The sequence below is a fragment of the Hyaena hyaena genome, unplaced genomic scaffold (genome assembly GCF_003009895.1).
Source record: "Hyaena hyaena isolate Hyena2069 unplaced genomic scaffold, ASM300989v1 scaffold_13, whole genome shotgun sequence".
NCBI classification, from domain to species: Eukaryota; Metazoa; Chordata; class Mammalia; order Carnivora; family Hyaenidae; genus Hyaena; species Hyaena hyaena.
Window position 1 is genome coordinate 1,415,904 of NW_024080645.1, and position 20,359 is coordinate 1,436,262.

General features: G+C 52.7%; 1 protein-coding gene across 1 annotated transcript in view; it reads left to right on the forward strand.

The window, feature by feature from the left end:
- Nucleotides 1-20,359, forward strand: part of ABHD2 (abhydrolase domain containing 2, acylglycerol lipase) — a 111,623-nt gene that overhangs the window by 77,323 nt on the left and 13,941 nt on the right. Inside the window, exons 6-7 of the mRNA XM_039216739.1 lie at nt 10,187-10,370; nt 18,879-18,971. Coding sequence (XP_039072670.1) covers nt 10,187-10,370; nt 18,879-18,971 — 277 coding nt within the window. The remainder of the gene's footprint in view (nt 1-10,186; nt 10,371-18,878; nt 18,972-20,359) is intronic.

The following is a 20,359-nucleotide window of genomic DNA, read 5'->3' on the forward strand; positions in this document are numbered from 1 at the left end:
GGCAAACCGTGCCTCAAACACATGCACCTGGTGGTTGTGGGAGCCTCCCCCGCACAAGCCGCGCTGTTCTTGAACACACCTGGCCATCAAGTCACTGTGATACTGATCTTGACAAGAGGGAGACTAAACAGGTGTTAACAGGAAACCTTAGTTCTTCTTTTCCGCTTCCGCACCACCACCGAGTTCTCTGAGAAAACTGTAACACGCCTCTCCCCACTTAGCTGACCAGCTCCGTCCCAGACCCTGTCGGCACCGGTCCCTTGCCACCAGACCTCTGAGCTCATGTGATTAGATAGTGTTAAAAACAGATCTCTCTCGCACAGAAGAATTTCCTAAATGGATACTTAACGCCTTCTCGTGACTCAGAATCCTTCATGCTACCTTTGAAGGACGAAGCCATTAAAGAAAATGAAAGTGACAGCGGCTCCCATTTATGTCGCACTGATGAGTGCCGGGTGCACCGAGCACGTGTGCGCTCCACTTCACCTGATCCTCACGACGTCCGGAGGGAGGTGCTAGTACCCTCGCTGCACAGGCTTGGGGTCACACAACTAGCACGTGACGGAGCCGGCATTCGGATTGTGTGGTTCTCAACTCCGGCGCGGCACTGCCTCTTTAAATTTTTAAACTCTTTTGAACCTTTAAACTCTCAGCTTTTCCCCCACTGGTGGCCACGCGCAGTACTGTTTATGTTAATAGCTGTCACTTACAGAGCAGTTGCTGCGTGCCAGGCACTGTCGTAAGTACCTGGTAGGATATATGAAATCAGCCATCCCTCTTTTACAGACGACGAGCCTGGCGAGGTTTTGGAACTTGCCCTCGATCACAAAGCTGCTGAGTGGGTGGCCCGGGTACCGGCCCAGACCTGCAGTCCTGAACCTCCTGCTTCTGAGCAAGGGGCTACCTCGCCTGTCTGTGCAAGTGACCGCATCCTGCCGATAGGCTGAGGAGGGAGGGAAGGCTTCCCGCTCAGATGCGTTTTCAGCTTGAGGCAAAAGCGCATCCAGGGGCTCCTCAGAACCACAGCAGAGGCTCGGGGAGGTCTGGGCTCCCCTCTTGTTCATCCTGCATCCTAGAGACATTCACGGGGCCAGCCGCCGTGAGGATAATGCAGGCGGCGTGCAGAGTACCTTCTAGAAGCTCCCCGGCTGGTGAGGGGCTGCCTGCCAGGAGAGGGGAAGAGCACAGAGCCACAGTCCGTCCGAGCAGTGGACACCAAAGGACAGGGACCAGATCTGGCTTTTCCATTTTTATATGAGTTTTTAAAATTAATCTCCTGCATCTAGTATGTCACTGAGAGATGCTCAGGAAATGCCTGCGTAAGGAAAGAGCCTGGGTTTCAGGGTCCAGCAGGTGGGGGTTTGAACACCTGGGTCACAGAGGTTGTGGAGAAAGTACCAGTAAGTGGCAGTGACCGTTGTCTTTATGTTTTCCATGAACCAACTTAGAGGAGAGAAGGTGGGCATCTTAAACGAGCCCACCTCTGCCTCAGCTTCGTGCAGCTGACCGGTCGCACGGACCAGTTTGAGAAGCTATGCTTGTGGAGCAGAAAGTTCTTTCTGTCTCGAGCCTGGTGTAAGTTCTGACTCTGCGTACAGAGACGGGCAGGCCCCAGTGGGGACCTCAGAGGAGGCCATACAGGCTTTCTAACTGCACAACCTTTGGAACTGGCGCCTTGCCCAGTGGGGGGGGGGGGGGCACTGGGTGGGGTCACACGCCTCCAGCTCAGTTCTCCTGGCATCTGCTCACAGCCCGCTCTTACAGTCACCGTGGGCAAGGTGTTTTTATTGTAACACTGCTCTCCTCACTCTATTTCAGCCTTCTAAAAATTATTTTCATTCTTTCTCTTTTAAGTTTGTTTAGAGAGAGAGAGAGAGTGGCATGGGGTGGGGGGGGGGAAGGGCAGAGGGAAGGAGAGAGAGAATCCCAAGCAGGCTCTGCGCTGTCAGCACATGGAGCCCAAGGTGGAGCTTGATCTCACGAATCGTGATATCATGACCTGAACCGAAATCAAGAGTCAAACCTTTAACCTAGCCACCCAGGTGCCCCGAATTATTTTCATTCTTAAAAAAAAAAAATTCCTCACCACCTGGTGCAGTATGGTTCATACGATTTTTTAAGCTAGAAAATATTAAATACATTTCTTTTGTGATGAATTAAATGAAATTATATTAGCTGATCTGACCATACATAAAACGTGACACTATTAGGATGACAAGTGAAACCCACAAGAGTGAAGTCTATCAGTCTTTTAAATTTCTTAATGAGCCCGATACTGTACGGGATCAGACCCAGGACACAACTCTATCCTGTGAGTGAGGTCAATAAGTAACACTCGAAAATGTAAAAAGGTACAGAAGTCTTAAAGATTTTTTTTGAAGTGTATTTATTCTAAAGAGCCTCATCTTTAATTGAAACGCTGGAGCAGTGAACATGTTGGCTTACTCTTTATCGACTGAATTGACTTCCGAACCCAAACACCGTTTGGAATGTAAGCATGTTTGTCGGTGGTGATGCAGGAAACCAGTAAATTAAGGAAGAGTTTGGCTGCATCGTTCTGCCTTTGGCTAAATGCCTTATCCTAGTCATCCACGATTCGTGTTCAGAGCAAAGTATGGCTGGATCAAGTCCACCAGCCAAGGAAGGAGCTGAAAACCAGAACTACCCCGTGTGGTTCTTCTGACCTCTGTTCCCAAGATTGCTCTTGAAGTCGAGCCAAGTGACAAAGGGACCAGGAGTTGATCTTGATTATAAGAGAGAAAGTTTAGCATTTTAAGAGTCACTTTTGTATCCTTTATGAAAGGAATAAAAACAACGTGGCATTGGCCCCCATGAGGTGACTGAGTCCTTAGGGTCCTGAACCTCCTGAGAACGTAGTACCCATCTCTGACCAAACCCAGAGCTGGCACCATGGCATTGCATATCGTCTCAAAAGATTTAAATTGCCTTCCCTGTGAGTTTAAACATGGAAGTAAGCCCTTCCCTTACTTCTAAACACTTGAACTTCTGGCATCAGACATCAAGCCGAGAAGAGGTGTCTTCCGTTGCTTGAAGAAGGAGTTGTGTAGTGTCCGACTGAGTTTAATTAATACTGGGATTTTTTTAACTATCTTTTGGAACCGCAAGGTAAGGCCAGGAAACTTTGCCTTGCTTAGAAGGCAGCATTTCAATCATGGAAGGGAGGTCCTGTACCTGTGGCAACCGTATAATTTAGCATCCCAGCTTGTGAGAGTGCAGGAGGACCTTACTAATGACTGCATCAGTCCAGCTCCGGGACTCCCCCAGAGAAACGAGGACATGCAGCCACCCTGCTGTAGCCAGCTGTAGAGACCACCCAGGATCCAAGCCACCTTGCCGTAAGGAGGTGCAGACAGTGATTTGTTTTGTTTTGTTTTCTTTTGTTTTGTTTGAGAAAGAGAGAATCTCAAGCAGGCTCCCCACTCAGTGCAGAGCTCAATGCGGGGCTTGATCCCATGACCCTGAGATCATGACCCGAGCCTAAATCCAGAGTCGGGTGCTCAACTGACTGAGCTACCCAGGCACCCCTGACAGTGATTTTTAAGGAACTCCCACTGTGTTTTTACTGCTCAATCCGTCTGAAGATCTTTGATCAGAACATGAGCGTAGATGTTTCCATAAGCTTCTCCTATCTACCATTTTGATAGCTGGGGACTCAGTTGTGAATCCTATTCATGATTCCAGATTGACAACCACGAGTTGTGTGGCCTCTGCAACCGTTGGGTATTACCATGGCAGAAGGACACGGCAGGTGGGGGGGGGGGCAGGAGGAGGCGGGCAGAGGGAGAACGTGACAGTGAAGGTGGCGCACTTGCAGAGACTCAAGTATCTTGGAAAGCCATCTGGCGAGATCACGTGCTGGGGAGTCACCACGCATGGCGATGGTGCCGAGGGGCCAGAGCTCGGGAATGTGATGGGGGTAGACAGTACCCAGAGGAGAATCGTGGAGAAGCAGTGATGGGCTCTGTGCTCCCAGCATCAGACCTGGATACTTCACTTTCAGACAGAAGAGGGCAGTTTTAGATACCGTGTACCTGCGGAAAGAGAGCTAAAAGCGCTCACTTGTGAAAGTCTGTGTCAGAGAGAAGGACAAGGCCAGCTCATGTGCTACGCAGGGAGGGCTCTCACTCTGTTTCTGTAGCTGTTTTCGTCCCGAGTGACTCAGCTTTGCCGTGGCTTTCACAACACTGAGAAATGACAGGGGGGCGCTGGCCCCAAACGCCCACCAGAGTCACGTTGTCAGCCTGACCAGATCGTTCTCCTGGATTACACTGAGCAGAGAAGATATTTAGGTACTTCTTTCCCATCCCCGCCGCGGTCACACCGGCCGGTAGTGTGTGCTTGAGTGCCACGTGATTCAAACCTCCTCCTTACGCTGCTAACATTTGTGGCACACCCACCACATTCTAGGCCCAGGCCTGGCGTGGATGCACTGAGATGCACCGAGTCTGTGCCTCCCTGTCTCTGAGCCAACTTAGTCACACGGGTGCCGCTTGGAAATGGCTTCCGTGGCCTCAGCTTTGTCTTTCTCCAGGGCTGTGAGGTTGAAGACGAGACCTTCTTGTTCTCAGTGGGTTGCCTTTCCAGATGGCCCCGTGGCACCCCTCTAAGGCCAGGTTAGTGGCTCGTGTTTCATCTTGTCTTTTCAAAGCTCAGCAAGATTAGACACCTAAATCTTGTTACCGGTGCTAATCCCACAAGGATTAAATACATGGAGCCTCTTTAAAATCCTCCTAGGGTCAAAAAACAGATCCTGGAACAGTCCAGGGAGCGGCTCCCAGTCCGAGGGTGTTTGGTAACTGTCGTCAGGTGGAAATCCCAGGAGGACCTGGCGCCTCCCAGAAGGTGGGCCCTGGAGCTGGCCCGACTGTGCCCTTGGCTTTCCCTTGCCTGGGAGAGGCGGCAGCTTTTCACACCACATCCAGACAGCTTGTCCGGCATTAGACAGGGCTGGCCCTTTATCCACATCAGATGGATTTGGATTTAATTAAATTGAGGCTCCAAGGTGCCTCTGCCATTAGCTCTAATTGCTCTTCAGTAGTGTCTCGGGTCTGAGCTTCGTAACTGCCGCGATGACATCTGGACATCCATTCTAGGTCTCAGATAATTAGTCTCAAACCTGAGTGAAGATAAACAGGCCTGGGGGGCACCTGGCTGGCTCAGCCAGTGGAGCATGTGACTCTTGATCTCAGGGTTGTGAGTGCGAATCCCACATTGGGTGTGGGATTACATCAATAAATAAGACTTGAAAAATTAAAATCTTTGGGGCACCTGGGCAGCTCAGTCAGTTAAGGGTCTGACTTTGGCTCAGGCCACAGTCTCACAGTTCATGGGTTTGAGCCCTGCATCGGGCTCTGTGCAGACAGCTCAGAGCCTGGAGCCTGCTTCTGAGTCGGTGTCTCCCACTCTCTCTGCCCCTCCCCTGCTCATGCTCTATCTCTTTCTCTCTCTCTCCTAAAAGTTAATAAATATTAAAAAATGTTAATTAAAATCTTTTAAAAAAATAACTATTTAAAAATGAAAGATGGGTCACAAAGGAATCCAATGATGAGAAAGCAGAGACTTCTAATAATGAAAAAAGAAACCTCTTCAGTACTATTGCTTGTGTAGGTTTGTGCAAGGATGCCAAAGACTTGGGTTTGGGGTTAGACGTGGGTCCAAAGTCCAGCACTCCCTCTGGCTCACGGGGTGAGGTCGGGCAAGTCATTTCATTCCTTTGGATCTGCTTCCTCAGCTCTGTTTAAGTTCCTGGGACGGGCCTGGGACCCAGCACGTCCAGCCTTTCTCCCATTCACATGGGTGATACTGACTGAACATTCACCAGGCACCCGGACCCATAGACACAGCAGGCAACACAACCAAGATGGCTGTGCTGTACGGAGTTTGTCATCTAATAGAGGTTCCTCGGGGCGCCTGAGGGGCTCAGTCGGTTAAGCGTCCAGCTTCAGCTCAGATCATGATCTCACGGTCGTGGGTTCAAGCCCCACGTTGGGCTCTGTGCTGACAGCTCAGAGCCTGGAGCCTGTTTCAGATTCTGTGTCTCCCTTTCTCTCTGACCCTCCCCTGCTCACGCTGCCTCTCTCTCTCTCAGAAACAAAGAAAACATTTAAAAAAGAATTTTAAATAATAGAGGTTCCTTCTGTGTCAGAATGAAACAAAGTTATAAGTTGTCAAGGGATAAATGAAATTAGGCAGAACACCAAGGAAATGGTGGGAAAGTAAAGATTTTAGTTAACTTAAAATAAGCTCCTAGATACCTTTTTTTTTTTTTTTTTTTTTAGTGTTTATTTTTGAGAGAGTCAGAGCAGGAGAAGGGCAGAGAGGGAGACACAGAATCTGAAGCAGGCTCCAGGCTCTGAGCTGTCAGCACAGAGCCCGAGACGGGGCTCGAACTCATAAAACGCGAGATCACAACCTGAGCCCATGTCGGATGCTTAGCCAACTGAGCCACCCGGGCACCCCGATACCATTTCTTGTGCAGGCAAATAGTGTTCCCATCATAAGCTTTACAAACCTCTGCTCCGGCATGAGGGGTATCCTGGATGTCTTTAGCAACTAGCTGAAACTGGTCTAAAGGGATTTAAATATTTTTTAAACATTTTTATTTTCACTAGGTTTGTTACTTGGCTGGATTCCACTCCTTTGCTGCCACGAGCAGTACTGCAAGACCATTATTGCTCATATACAGTTGCACACGTGTGCATACATCTTTGCACACATACAGTACAAAAGCCCCCAAAGATGGAATTGCTGGGCCAGATATTTATACTTGAACAAACACTAATAGATGTTACCCACGCTGACTCTGATCTTGGGTATCGTTAACCTTCTCTAGTGTGGGTGGTGGAAATGATTCCTTGATTACCTTTATAATTTGCATTTATTTATGTCTGAGTGACAGGGAGCATCTTTTCGAACTGCCCTTTTAAAAGACAAAAGAAACAGAGAGTGAAAGACTTCCTCCACCTTTTGTGGTTCTCAAAGTGTGGCCCCTGGACCAGAAGCAACAGCATCGCCTGGGAACTTGTTAGAAATGCACATTCTTAGAAATTCTGAAGTCGGGCTCAGCAACCTGTGTTTGAACCTGTGTCGAGGCCCCAACCTTAGCGCTTCTGATTGAGCAGGTGCTGTGTGACGCAGGAACGTGCATTTGGAACAGCGCCGATGCCGCTGGCCTGGGGACCACACTTTGAGAACCACTGGGCTACTGCTGGCACTTAATCCTTACCGTCATTTCACCTTGATGCTGCTTTCCTGGTTCATTCTTCACAAGATTACCAGAAAGCACTTGATTTGTGCTTTAAAGACTGGCATTTGCAGGACCTAGAGGGGTGCCTGGCGGGGTGGAGCAGAGACTCGCCCCCTGTAGAAACCGGCTTTGAGGAGATACGCAAAAAGCTGCTACCGGGCCAACAGCCCTGCTTCCAGAAGCTTCCAAAAGGCAGAGCAATGCCTCCACATGTGAAGGTTGCTTCCTGCACGTGGAAGGGAAAGTCTGAAAAGGGATGGCCCAGAGACAAGAGCGAGAGTGTGCTTCAAAATCTGCTTTCCCGTATTTGAGCCACATCAGTGTCCCTTACATCAGTGGTTCTCAGCCCCAGCTGCACTTTGGAAGCATCTAGAGACCTTGAAGGTGACCTCCCAGGCCTGGGTCCCGCCCCCAGATATTCTGATTTAATTAGTATGGGGAGGACTCAGGCATTGGTGGTATTTTACAAGATCCCCAGGGATTCTAGTGTGCCATCAGATCGATGCTTTGGAGAAAAATCTAGAAATCTAGATTACGGCCTTTTCAAGCCGTAAGTTACAATTACTTGCTGAAAGTAATTTAAACAATGGTTGAAATGGTTTGGGCACTGTTTACATGGGTGTAAGCATGTATGAATTCATTGTGCACTTTCCTGAGTATTATTTTATGCCTCATTCAATAAAAATAACAAAGAATAGGGCAGGGGCGCCTGGCTGGCTCAGCCGTGGAGTGTGTGACTCTTGATCTTGGGGTTGTGAGTTTGAGCCCCACGCTGGGTGTAAAGATTACCTTAAAAAAAAAAAAAATAGGGCAGCTTTCTATATACTGTTACACATGGATCCCAAGACGTATTGCTTTAAAAAAAAAGAAAAACAAACAAGATACCAAATAATGTGTATGTCACCACTGATATTTTTAAAAAGAATGTAAGAAATGACCTGTTGCCCTATCTCTAATGTTACTTAAATTTTGTGCTGTGCGCAGGTTTTATCTGTTCCAAAAAATGTTTAATGCAGGTCCCTGGGCCTGACCCCCAGGAGTCAGCTTTGCTGAGTCAGCTTCTCTGGGGGTGAGGCCCAGGGATGCCCCTTCCCAACATCCTCTCTCTCCAGGCGATTGTATACACGCTGTAGTTTGAGCTCTGCGCGGGCTGTGCTGGCCTGGCCTGGGCTGCATCCTCTGTCAGAAGATGCTGTAAGAAACGCTTGTCCCAGACTCGGACGCCAGCCTCCCCCACAGCTTGCTGGTCAGGGAAGAAACTGTTGAGCTCTCACTTAGGGCTGTCAAAAACTCTGAGCTGATGCCAAGGTCAGCAGCTCATGTTTCCACTATGTATATGTACATATATATATTTTTTTACATTTATTTATTTTTTGCACGAGCAGGGGAGGGGCAGAGAGAGGAAGGCAAAGAATCCAAAGCAGGCTCTAGGCTCCAAGCTGTCAGCACAGAGCCCAACGCAGGGCTCGAACCCACAACCGTAAGATCATGACCTGAGCCGATGTCGGCCACTCAACTGACTGAGCCACCTACGTGCCCCCCACTATAAATTTTTTTAAGTCTATTTATTTATTCTGAGACAGAACACAAGTGAGGAGGGGAGGGGCAGAGAGAGAGGGGGAGAGAGAGTCCCAAGCAGGCTCTGCACTATCAGCACAGAGTCCAGAGTGGGGCTGGAACTCACAAACCGTGAGATCATGACCTGAGCCAAAACCAAGAGTCGGACGTTTAAGCGACGGTGCCCCCCAGGCGCCCCGTGGGTCTTGTCACGCCGGTGTGTCGTGTGCACGCATCTTGCCAACAGCCCTCACTCTCCCTGTTAGGTTTTGCTTTAAGTCGGGTCCCTGAAGAGCCTGGGGCTGGGTCTTGGAAGGATGTGACAAACCCCTTCACCCGCATCGGGCGCTGACCTCCTCCTCTTAGCAAAGCTGCTGCACACGGCTTCGAGGGCTTCCCCCTGGGGCCACCTGAGACGGTCCCTCCTGGGCAGACAAGGCCCTCTCCGTGCAGAGATCTCCGTGCCCTTCTGAGCGCGTTTGCGTCCCTTGGCACTCTGTCCTCACGTCACCAAAAACATTTTATTCTAATCCAGTAGGACTTCCTGGCCATCCCTCGGGGCTGAAGTTTGTCTTTCCTTCCTTCCCCCACGCTGACAAGAAGATCCTGTAATAACATCCACTTGGTACTTTTCTGAACAACATGAGTCATTGTACACTAGGGGATAGAATCCTGTTTTGGAGCCTGAGAAGCTAATCCCGAAGGGTTTTGCTCCTGCTTTTGTGTGCGGACAAGCGTGCTCACGCACACCCTGAGTATCAGCTTTATTTATGTGTTTATTTATTTACTTATTATTTGTTTCTATTTTTGATAGAGAGAGCGTGCGAGTGGTGGAGGGGCAGAGGGAGAGGGAGAGAGAATCTTAAGCAGGCTCCACGCTGAGCATGGACCCTGACCCCGGGCTCCACGCTGAACATGGACCCTGACCCCGGGCTTGGCCCCGCGGCCCTGGGATCCAGACCTGAGCTGAAATCAAGAGTCAGACGCTCAACTGACTGAGCCGCCCAGGTGTCCCACGAATATCTGTTTTGATTTCCGTGTGCATCTGGTAGGTTTTTCCACAGCCCACCTTCAAAGAGCATTGCACACCTGTTTGATACATGGTACCTCTCGTACAGGCACTACTAAGGCCATGTCTCCTCCTCTACAGAGGAGCATCTGGAAACTTCTCTCCAGGTAGCCCAAGAGAATTGTCTGTCTGTATATCTGTCTCCCTCTCCCTCCCTCTCTCTCTCCCTCTCCCTCCCCTTATCTCTCTCCACACACACAGACACACCCCTCTCTCTTACTATTTAGTAACACGTTTTCTCCAGTCTTCGTTGCGCCCAAAATGACGGAGTGGCCTTACCTCTCTGCCCTTAGGCTGCACCTGGGAATTTGGAGCCATGGTGAACTACATCAAGAAGACCTACCCCCAGACCCAGCTGGTCGTTGTGGGCTTTAGCCTGGGCGGGAACATCGTGTGCAAGTACCTGGGGGAGACTCAGGCGAACCAAGAGAAGGTCCTATGCTGCGTCAGCGTGTGCCAGGGCTACAGCGCGCTGAGGTGAGTGGCGGCCACCGCCCGCGCCCACCTCTCTCTTCCACCGGGGCCTTCCGTTTGCGCCCCGCCAGTCGAGGTGCCCCAGTCAGTGCTCCAGTGCTGGTCTGGGAAAACCAGAGGAAGTGCAGAGGTGTCTGGGGCTTGGAGGCACCTCGGTTTGCTTCCACGTCGTACACGGATGTTGTCTTACCAGGCCCCTTAACCCGATCCGCAGCTGTATTGGGGGGTCAGAGCTATAACTGAATAAGGTCCGGTTCCCCCGCGGGGTCTCCGTGAGCTGATTGTATCTGCTCGTGCTCCAGGAATTTACTAAGAACAGTGGGTTTACGAAAGAACACACGAGATTGGCAACCCAGGATCTGGGCGCTGGGCCTGACGACCCCAGACCCCTCCTGCCCACATAGGAGTTGGGTCTCAGGAGGCATGGGGAAGGGGTGTGTAGAAACCGTTGAACCTGTGCCCTCACCTTCAAATATTAGACTGCGTGCAACATCCTGGACATACCATGAGGAAGACGACCCTCTAGAGAAAGGTTTATCTGACCCCTTAGTCTCCTGCCTACGGAACCCTGCGCAGGAGGGGGTCCTAGAAGGGCTTTATCCTCTGCTCTCACTCCCCCTCGACATCATTGTTGCCCCAGATCTCTCGAGAGTCACCACACATGTGCACACGCGCACACACCGTCATTCATTCTTCGCCCCCCTCTCCAGACTCTTCAAACGCGTTCACACTTTTCCAGTACTCACTCTTCACGATAATGGCTTTTGTATTACACGTGGGTCTGACCGATTTACTAAAGGTCTCTTGAAGAAATACAGTATCGCACAAGAAAGTGAAAAAAATCTCCCTCATTGATCCAACGTAAGGCCAGCCAGTCCTTAGAGTTAAGAAACGATTCCTTCCTTCTTGCCTCCCCTGTATCTCTCGCACTGCAGTTTAAACCTGTTTCAGCGTTTGCTGATGGGGAGAGGCTGTCTGTTATCTCCAAAAATAGGTATTAACTGGAATTTGAAGCCAGCACATCCAAAGGGCAAATGCAAGCCCCGAATTCAGCTTCCGCCCGTGAAGCGTAAAGCTGGCCAAAAGGGAAGATTTAAAAGGGCCCAAAAGAAGACTTGAAAAAACATCCCTGAGGGACTCCCTTCCTGAGTTCTAGGCCCGAGGCCTGGGTTCCAGCTTTCCTCGCCTGCACGATGGGGAGACAATAATAATAAATAGTACCTGCCTCGTAATGACGCTGTGAGTGTCGAGGGAGCGCACACATGTGCAGGGCAGACGTGCAGAGTCCGTCAGTGACTGGTAATGACCATCATTCACTGTGAGACAGAAGGTGCGGCCAGTGGGTCACAAAGAGCAGTCTGGTGAAGTGGTGCCGGCTTCACTGCAGTCAGAATCCCTTGGCGGACCATGTTAGAAATAAATCTGGTTTCTTGGGCCCCAGCCCTGGAGACTTGGGCTCTGGAATCTGGGGCGTGAGGCCAAGGAATCTGCATTTGCACACATTCCACGAGTGACTTCTGATACTTAGCGGCCATTGGGCCCGGGGACCTGAGGCCCCTCCAGCTCTAGTGTCAAAGGCCAAGTTAGGCCCCTTACGGGAATTCTCCTATTCACTACTCTTTGTGCTCTGGAGAGCCCGCTGAAGGACACACCCTTTTATCTTGGCTAGAAATGCCCAGTTCCCAATTCATGGCCGTTAACGGGAGTTAACCAGAGTCCCACCCTGCCCAGTCGCTGGGATGGCATGGTCCCTACCAGAACATTCCAGGGAGCAGGTCCTGGCATGAAGACCCTGCCTGCTCTCGCCTGACAAAGGGCCCAGTTTTCAGCAAGCCTTCTATCCCCTGTAAGATTGGAATCACCAGAGCCCCTTCCTACACCAGTGCTGCGAGCGTGGACAGCATTTGATAAGTGGGACCACGTAGGGCAAGTTTGTTTCCTTTTTCTCCCCCCCAAGACACACATCTTCAGCGGCATCAGCTTCTATTCATTTTGCTGCAGTAGCGCCATCTGCTGTTGGCAAGAGCATATGAGCCACGCCTTTGGTGAACTAAGGAGTTTGCTAAAGCGAAAGGAACTTAACAAAATCTGCTAAGTTTAGGCTCTGCGAGGTGCCGAGGTGCCGTCCATTTTGCAGACAGTCTACGCCACCTTCCTTTGAGACCTCAGAGATCTTCATACTTACTCACTATCACATCAGTCTCGTACAATAAGGAGAGAAAGAGGTAACTTTACTCCGGAGCACAGAGAACCCACGCGGGGGCTGCCATCGTGTGGCCCTGCGCACACACTCGAAGTGGTGGCAGGTCAGGGAGACACCATCGCCCTGTGTGTGCGGGCGCTGCCCAGGCCTCGGGTGCCCTCAACATTGTAAGGAGATCTACTCCCCCAAAGGACTGTGCCTTCCTTTAAACCACTGTCCCCTTTTTTTCCTGCCAAGGCTTGAGGGCGATGAGCCTTTTCAGCACTGGGACGAAGGCAGCCATGTTTCCTTTACGCCGAGGTGGAGCAGGGAGGGCTCGTCTGCCTCTGCAGGGGCCACACGGGAGTCTATGCTGCTGGTAAATCTCCCCTAGTTGAGTCTGGAGAACCGCTTGTCAGTGACGCCCCCCCACCCGCCCCCGCTGGCTTCTCACCCCAGTAGCACACCACCCCTGTAGCCAGAGCCCGCCCAAGGCCCAGCAGCCATGCCCGCTTGGCGTAGTTAGCAGAGCCTAGCTGCTGCTAGAGAAGCTCACGGATGATGTGCAGAACCACCCGGAAGGAGAGCACAAGACCCCGAAATCGCCCGCTATCTAGCAAACTTAACATAGTTCCTTCAGCACAAACAGCCGCCAGCCAATCCTGGAAACGTGTGTGGTCAGACTCAGTGTGACTGGTTGAATTAACCATTTGAAACTTTCCTGTGAAGACTCTTGATTCTAAATTCATGCAGTGAGTGGTGACCGGCCAGGAGTGTGAGAGGGAGACTAGCAATGCCAGAAGGTTACCTGCAGATCGATTCATCCCTTGATCCATTGGGGTCATTCAGCTAGGACACCCTTCTAGGTAACAGGGACACAGCCATGAACAAGGCAGGACAATTCCCTGCCCCGTGGAGCATAAAGAAAAGGGGAGGGACGCTTTTCTTTGGACCAGTTTTAGGTCAAATCAAGTCTTCATTCCTGAGGGAGCCCTTAACAGTCTTGCATTGCGGAATCTGCCAATAATCATATGATTAAAATCCAAGCGTGTCCGTGCAGTTAGAGGTCGAGAGAGCCTGAGTCTGAGGACCTCCCAGCAGTTCACGACGAGAGAAGGATGTTTCCAAAGCAGCAAACCAACAAAGACGTGTCACTAGAAGATTCCACGCTAGGCATCTGGGTGCCGAGGAAGTCTCCGGTCAAGTGGGGAGGCCCATGGGGAGGGCTTTTGGAAGGAGGTGAGGGTAGGTGAGGTGAAGGTAGGCACAGTGTCTAGGCAAGGGCAGGGGCCCCTTAAGGGACAATAGACAAGTTCCCAGATCTCCGTAAGTGTCGTCAGGCTCCTGGCTGAGGGAGCCTCTGAGTGCCGCTCCGTGTTTTTAGCAGGCTTCCCGGCCGCGGAGAAGACCGGGTGCCGCTCTTCAGCCAATGGTGTGTATAGTCTCTCGTGTGCTCTCAATGGGCAGATTCTAGCCTGTGGCTCCGTTTGTGACAAAAGCAAGGGCCATCATCCATCAAGTCCCTCTATAGACGTGTCCCTTCGTCAGATCTGTGTTTATAAGGCAGGAACTATACACCAGTTTTAACAATCAGTAATTTTGTACCAGAGCCAAGCAAACGGGGAAAATCTGCCAAGTGTAGACAAAACTCTGTGGGCAGAACTCCAACCTAGAAGAATGCTCGGCTTTTCCACCGCTGGGGTGTGAAGCGGACCAAGCTTGCCCTTGGCGTCTTAGGGACATTTGTTTATTCTGTATTGGTCATTCTTTCCTCTAAGAAAGATGAGGGTGTCAGGCCTTTTCACTTAGTAATCCCACTCCTACAGAAGGACATCCTAAGGGGAAATATCCCAATGAGGCAGAGGGGGGATTGGTGGGTGGCCGTCCATACCCTTGTCTGAGCTCCATGCCCCATCCCGCGCCAAAGCCCCGCTGGCTGGAATGAAGGATTACAGACATGGTTTTCTTTCGCTCCCACTCTCAAGCTGAACTAGCTGGAGGCGATGCCCTCTCTGCAGGTCAGCTCTGCCCCTGAACCAGCTGCCAGCCAGGAGCCCTCTTGCCGGGGTCTCTGGGGTCCAGAGCCTCCACCGTCCCAGAGGCCACGCTGTTCAGGGCTGGTCTTCGTCTTGTTTCAGTACGACTCTCTCGTAGGGGCCAAGCTAGAGATAACTGGCGCCTGTCCAGCAAGAGAGACAGGCATAAACCACTATCCACAAGTCACAGTGGAAAACAAGGAAGGTTTTGTGTTTAGAAATCAAGAAAACGTGTAACATAAAAGAATGTGTCTGTTCAAAGTAGTGAGGATACATCAGGCTCTGTGCGGACAGTGTGGAGCCTGCTTGGGATTCTCTCCCTTCCTCCCTCCCTGCCTCTCCCCACCTCTCCCCCACTCTCTCTCTCTCTCTCCCCAAATAAATACAAAAACTTTAAAAGTAGTGAGGAGGGGGGCGCCTGGGTGGCTTAGTCGGTTAAGCGTCCGACTTTCGCTTAGGTCATGATCTCGTGGTTTGTGGGTTCGAGCCCCGCGTCGGGCTCTGTGCTGACTGCCAGCTCAGAGCCTGGAGCCTCTTTCGGTCTGTGACTCCCTCTCTCTCTGACCCTCCCCTGCTCACGCTGTCTCTCTCTCCTAGAAATAAATAAAACATAAAAAAAAATTAAAAAAAAAAAAAAAGTAGTGAGGAGGGGCGCGTGGGTGGCTCAGTGCGTTCAGTGCGTTGAGTGCCCAGCTCTTGATTTCAGCTCAGGTCATGATCTTTGGTTCATGGGTTCAAGCCCTGCATCAGGGCTGCATTGCGCTGACAGCGTGCAACCTGCTTGAGATTCTCTCTCTCTCTCTCTCTCTCTCTCTCTCTTAAAAATAAATATTTAAAGGAAGAAGAAGAAGAAGACAGAGGCTCTGCTGTTTGGCCACGTCAAGGGATTCATTCACTGTCCAAAGAGCCGAGGTCCCCTGTCTTTGGTGCCCAATTTGTGGCTTGCTTTAAACAGCATCTTCCAGATCTCACCCAGATGTTCTGTTCATGTTTTTCCACCTTGGACCTTGGGCTCAACACAGGAATGTGTTTCCTTGCCAGAGAGCACTTTTCCGCTTCTCTTGCTGGAAGTTTCCCTCCTAGACCCCCAGGGTCCTCCACAGGGTCCTTCCAGTGCTGGTGCCATGTTAGCAAGTCCTGCTGATGCCTGGGAGATCTTGCTCGCTCTCCTCTGAGTTTCGTTCACCATGTGTGTGTCCTACCCCCGTTGCTACCCGAGACCGTAACGGCCTCTCCTTCCCTCTCCTTTCCCACTTGCTGGCAGTCAGTGCGCCATGTTGTCGGGGTTTCGGCACAGTGTTCTCTCGCTCCTGATTGATTCGCCGCCGTTTCCAGGCAGATGTCTGTCCCGTCCTTAGGAGACACGCGCTGCCTCTTTCTCAGGAGCCCACCCACCCCCCCAGGTCTCCTCAGCCGGGGCCAGAATCCAGACCCCTACCACTATCAGCAGCCAGCTCTCCACTCGCCACATCCACCATTGACAGAAGCAGTGAAACACCACGAAGATCCCCCAGGGTGACCTCTGTCAGGCCTGTGATACAGCTGTCGAGATACCTCAGCCATAGAGCCATCGGTGTGAAATGGATGCTCTCATTCAGCCCCCTGCTTTGTCAGATGAAGCTTGGCGAGGTGAAGTGGGTCTTGCAGAGCCTGGTGAACTAGGTGGTGGGTTCGGATGGGCCATATTCAGGTCCCGGCTCTGGCTCTCACCACCGGGTGACCTGGACGGCTTCCTTGTGAGACCTTGATCCCACTGCCCTCCCCAAGGCCCCAGGCCCATCTGCCGCACCAGCCTGTTCCTGCCTCCTCTCGCCGCAGAAACAGGGCAGCAAAATGGGAGTCCAGCCACGATGGGAGCTGCATTACGGTTCCACGTAACCCGCCAGTCTCTTTGCCATCCCTGAAAATGACTGTTGAGGCTCACAGTTACTCAGCTAAGACTAACTTTGACTTTTCTCTGTATCTCTTTGAATTTTGAACTCCGCAGCAGGGCAAGTAATTTTCAGTAGCTCATAATCTAAAATGATTTTCTATTTTCTTTCTATTTCTTCTTCCTCTTTCATTATTATGGCAAATATTAGGCACATATAAAAAGAGTAGGACATTGGATCCCCAGGTGCCCATCACTCACCTAAGTGATGCCTAGCTTCTGGGCATTCTGTTGTCCCAACCCCTCAGGCACACCCCGCTCCCCCGGAAACTGGGTTGTTTTAAAGCAAATCCCAGGCATCATATCATTTCATCTGAAGATACTTTACTAGTTTGCACTGAAAGACTCTAAGGACTTTTCCTTACATAACCACAGTAGCATGATCATGGATTGAACCTCTTCCCCCCTCCCTCCTCCCTCAGACCAAGGGGAAGGTGCCTGCCTTAGTCTGGGTCCCACCCACGGTGACTTGGCCCATCCTTTCTGTTTCTGCAGCTTTGGGGGAGCCCTCCCCCCTGTCCCGTACATTTATAGAATGGCCTTTGGACCTCTGAAGGTAGCAGTAGCTTTCCCTTCCAGCTTTACCCCACGTTTTATGAGCATGTCACAGACCATTAAAGCCACAAACCCTTTCACTTTTAACTTCCCACTACCTCTTCTTTTTTAACCACAGTATTATGGGAAATGTTTGCCATTCCAAAGTTGAAGGGTGGCAGCCTTGGGGAAATAACTTTTATAAACTCCTTGCATTGAAAAAATTACCTGTGAACCACCCGGTCCCCTCTTAGGCCATCTGGGATAGGAAACCGATGGACCCCATGTGGGAATGGTGACACCCGGTTCCCCCCCAAGGTGGAAGCAGCCCTCAGACTCAGATGTCTGCAAGGTGGGGGTCAGCACGGACTCCATGGGGCTTGGGGTCACACCCAGGGACGAGGGCACGGAGCGGGGAGGGGGCGTGCCAGGCAGCGGGAATTGGCACATTGGTGTTTGCTTGCCATTCCTGTGGCCAAGGAACTGTGCCGAACAGGTACACCTTCTGTTGACCCTTCTGAGTGTGTGGCGGTCTCCTAATCTAGAGTGCGGATAACACCACCTGCCCGTTACCGCCAGGGGCTCAGGTGGTGACCCTCATGTCAGATGTCAGGCAGACCCAGTCCTGCTGGCTGCGCGCAGTAGCTCGAGGGGCAAAAAGACTTCAGACCCAGCCCCACAGTGGAGCCCAGAGAGGGCGGATTGCCTCTCTTCTCCTTCCGTTTCCTGGCCCCTTAACCGTTCCTAGGCTAGTGAAGAGAAAGCCCACATTGTAGGATTTCCCATTGCCTCTCAGACAGCAGCCAAAGTTCTCTGAGGTGTCCCCCACCCCGGCCCCCGCACTGCCCCTCCACACCCACCCTCCCCTTCCACCCCTTCACTCAGCCCGAGAAACCGTCTTGGGAGGTAGGAAGCCGACTAGAGGTGTTCACAGGCCATTGCTGGCCAGGTCTGTGACGAAGGCAAGGCCCCTGCGCTGCCAGAGGGTGTCGGGACTGTGCCCCCAGACAGCTTCCTCGCTGGGGCCTCGCGTTCAGCACCGCGGCTGTGCAGTTCCCGAGAGCTCGAGTCCACCCTGCGAAGACCCAGGTCCTGGGGCGGGAGCCAGTGCCGCCTCCTCCAGGGGCAGGTGCCGTGAGCCCCTTCTCTGGGTACCAGCGCGTCCCTCCAGGGCGTCCTATAGCGCGTCCCTGAAGCGCGTCCCTGTAGCGCGTCCCCGCAGCGCGTCCCCGTAGCGGGTCCCCGCAGCGCGTCCCCGTAGCGGGTCCCTGCAGCGCGTCCCCGTAGTGTGTCACCGTAGCGCGTCCCCGTAGCGGGTCCCTGCAGCGCGTCCCTGCAGCGCGTCCCCGCAGCGCGTCCCCGCAGCGCGTCCCCGTAGCGCGTCCCCGCAGCGGGTCCCCGTAGCGGGTCCCTGCAGCGCGTCCCCGTAGTGTGTCACTGTAGCGTGTCCCCATAGCGCGTCCCTGCAGCGGGTCCCTGTAGCGCGTCCGTGCAGCGCGTCCCCGCAGCGCGTCCCTGCAGCGGGTCCCTGTAGCGCGTCCGTGCAGCGCGTCCCCGCAGCGCGTCCCTGCAGCGGGTCCCTGTAGCGCGTCCGTGCAGCGCGTCCCCGCAGCGCGTCCCTGCAGCGGGTCCCTGTAGCGCGTCCGTGCAGCGCGTCCCCGTAGCGGGTCCCAGCAGCGCGTCCCCGTAGCGGGTCCCTGCAGCGCGTCCCTGCAGCGCGTCCCCGTAGCGGGTCCCTGCAGCGTGTCCCCGTAGTGTGTCCCCGTAGCGCGTCCCCGCAGCGGGTCCCTCCAGGGCGCAGTCTCTCACTCCCCCCGCGGCTCTTCCAGGGCCCAGGAGACCTTCATGCAGTGGGACCAGTGCCGGCGCTTCTACAACTTCCTCATGGCCGACAACATGAAGAAGATCATCCTCTCACACAGGTGCGTCGCCTTCCGTTCCTTCTGGGGAAACTGTCCCTTTCTGAGCTTACTTCCCAGTCAGAGAAGCTGGAACTCGTGTTTCTCCAGGAAAATGACGGCAGGGCTGCTGCGGGCTCTCTGCCGACTGCTGTGGGACTTGCTTAGGAGCCACCTGGTCCCGAGCTACCACCTCCGCCAACTCGCTTTCCGCCTTCAGGATTCCCCACGCCCCCAAGACGAGGAGCCATTCAACACCATTCTGTCCCCATCAGAGCGATCCTGGAGGGGGGCCTGTCATGGTCTGGGGCCCTCTCTCCTTAGGCTGCTCTTGTGCCGCCTCCTCGTGGCCCCCATGCTGGTCGTGCCCCTGCTCACAGGGCAGCCCCTGACCACGCTCAGAGCAGTGCCCTGCATGCGGGAGAGGTCAGGAAGTGTGCCAGCCGGCTGTGTGGTCGTGAGTGTTCATACCCACACCCCCCTCCCCTGCACCTGCCTTCCCTCCAGCTGGACAGGGCCACTGGGAGGCTCCCGGCCGCTGGTCTCTCCCACACCACCAGGGCCTCACCCAGAATGTCCTTCCCGTCACGTCTGCCCATCCTATACGTCCATCTCAGTTCTTCTCTGTGAAGCCAACTCCTTCAGCCCTGAGTTGTTTTTCAGTTGCTTCCCCGTGTGAATCCTGTGTCTTGAACTAAGCTGTAAAGCGCCAGATGGCCTGGGCTGGTTTTGATCCCCCCCAGAGCCTGGCACATCACAGGCACTCAAGCGGAACAATTTTAGAGGGGTTTTGATGCCATCCCGGGAACGGTGATCCGACTGATTCACTGATGTCAGGGGTGAAAGAAAGTACGGTACTGCCCGACCCAGCCAAGCCCCCCAGATCGGGCTCCCTGTGGGTGGGGTCCACATGGGGCCCCGGCAAGGCTGGTGCTCCCAGGCCCCTCAGGCTGCCCAGCCGCTGGCCCTTGTGATGGGTGCGTGGAGGTACAGAAGGAGACTTCTGTCCCCTGGACTGACTGGATGTCGACTGTTTTCACTTGGCTCCTGATGTCTGAGTCTCAGCTGTAGTTCAGCTGAGGTTCAGGTGGGCCTGGGGATTTGCTGACATTCCAGAAGGGGCAAAGCCAAGCCTCTGACACCCAAACGCAGGTCCTCTGTCTGCCTTCCCACACCTCTGGATGAGGAAGGGACTCTTCCCATGAAACGTTCGTTTGGCCACAGGACCCAGTCTTGCCACTAACTAATTAGTCCAGAAGGTCCCTCATGTGGTTCTTAAGAAACTGAGAGTCCTTTATCCTCTAGGTGAACTTATGTTTTTTAAAATTTACTACAGGAAGCCAAACATTTAGAAATTTTAGGGGCCCTTTAAATTGTGAGTTCTAGGGGCGCCTGGGTGGCTCAGTAGGTTA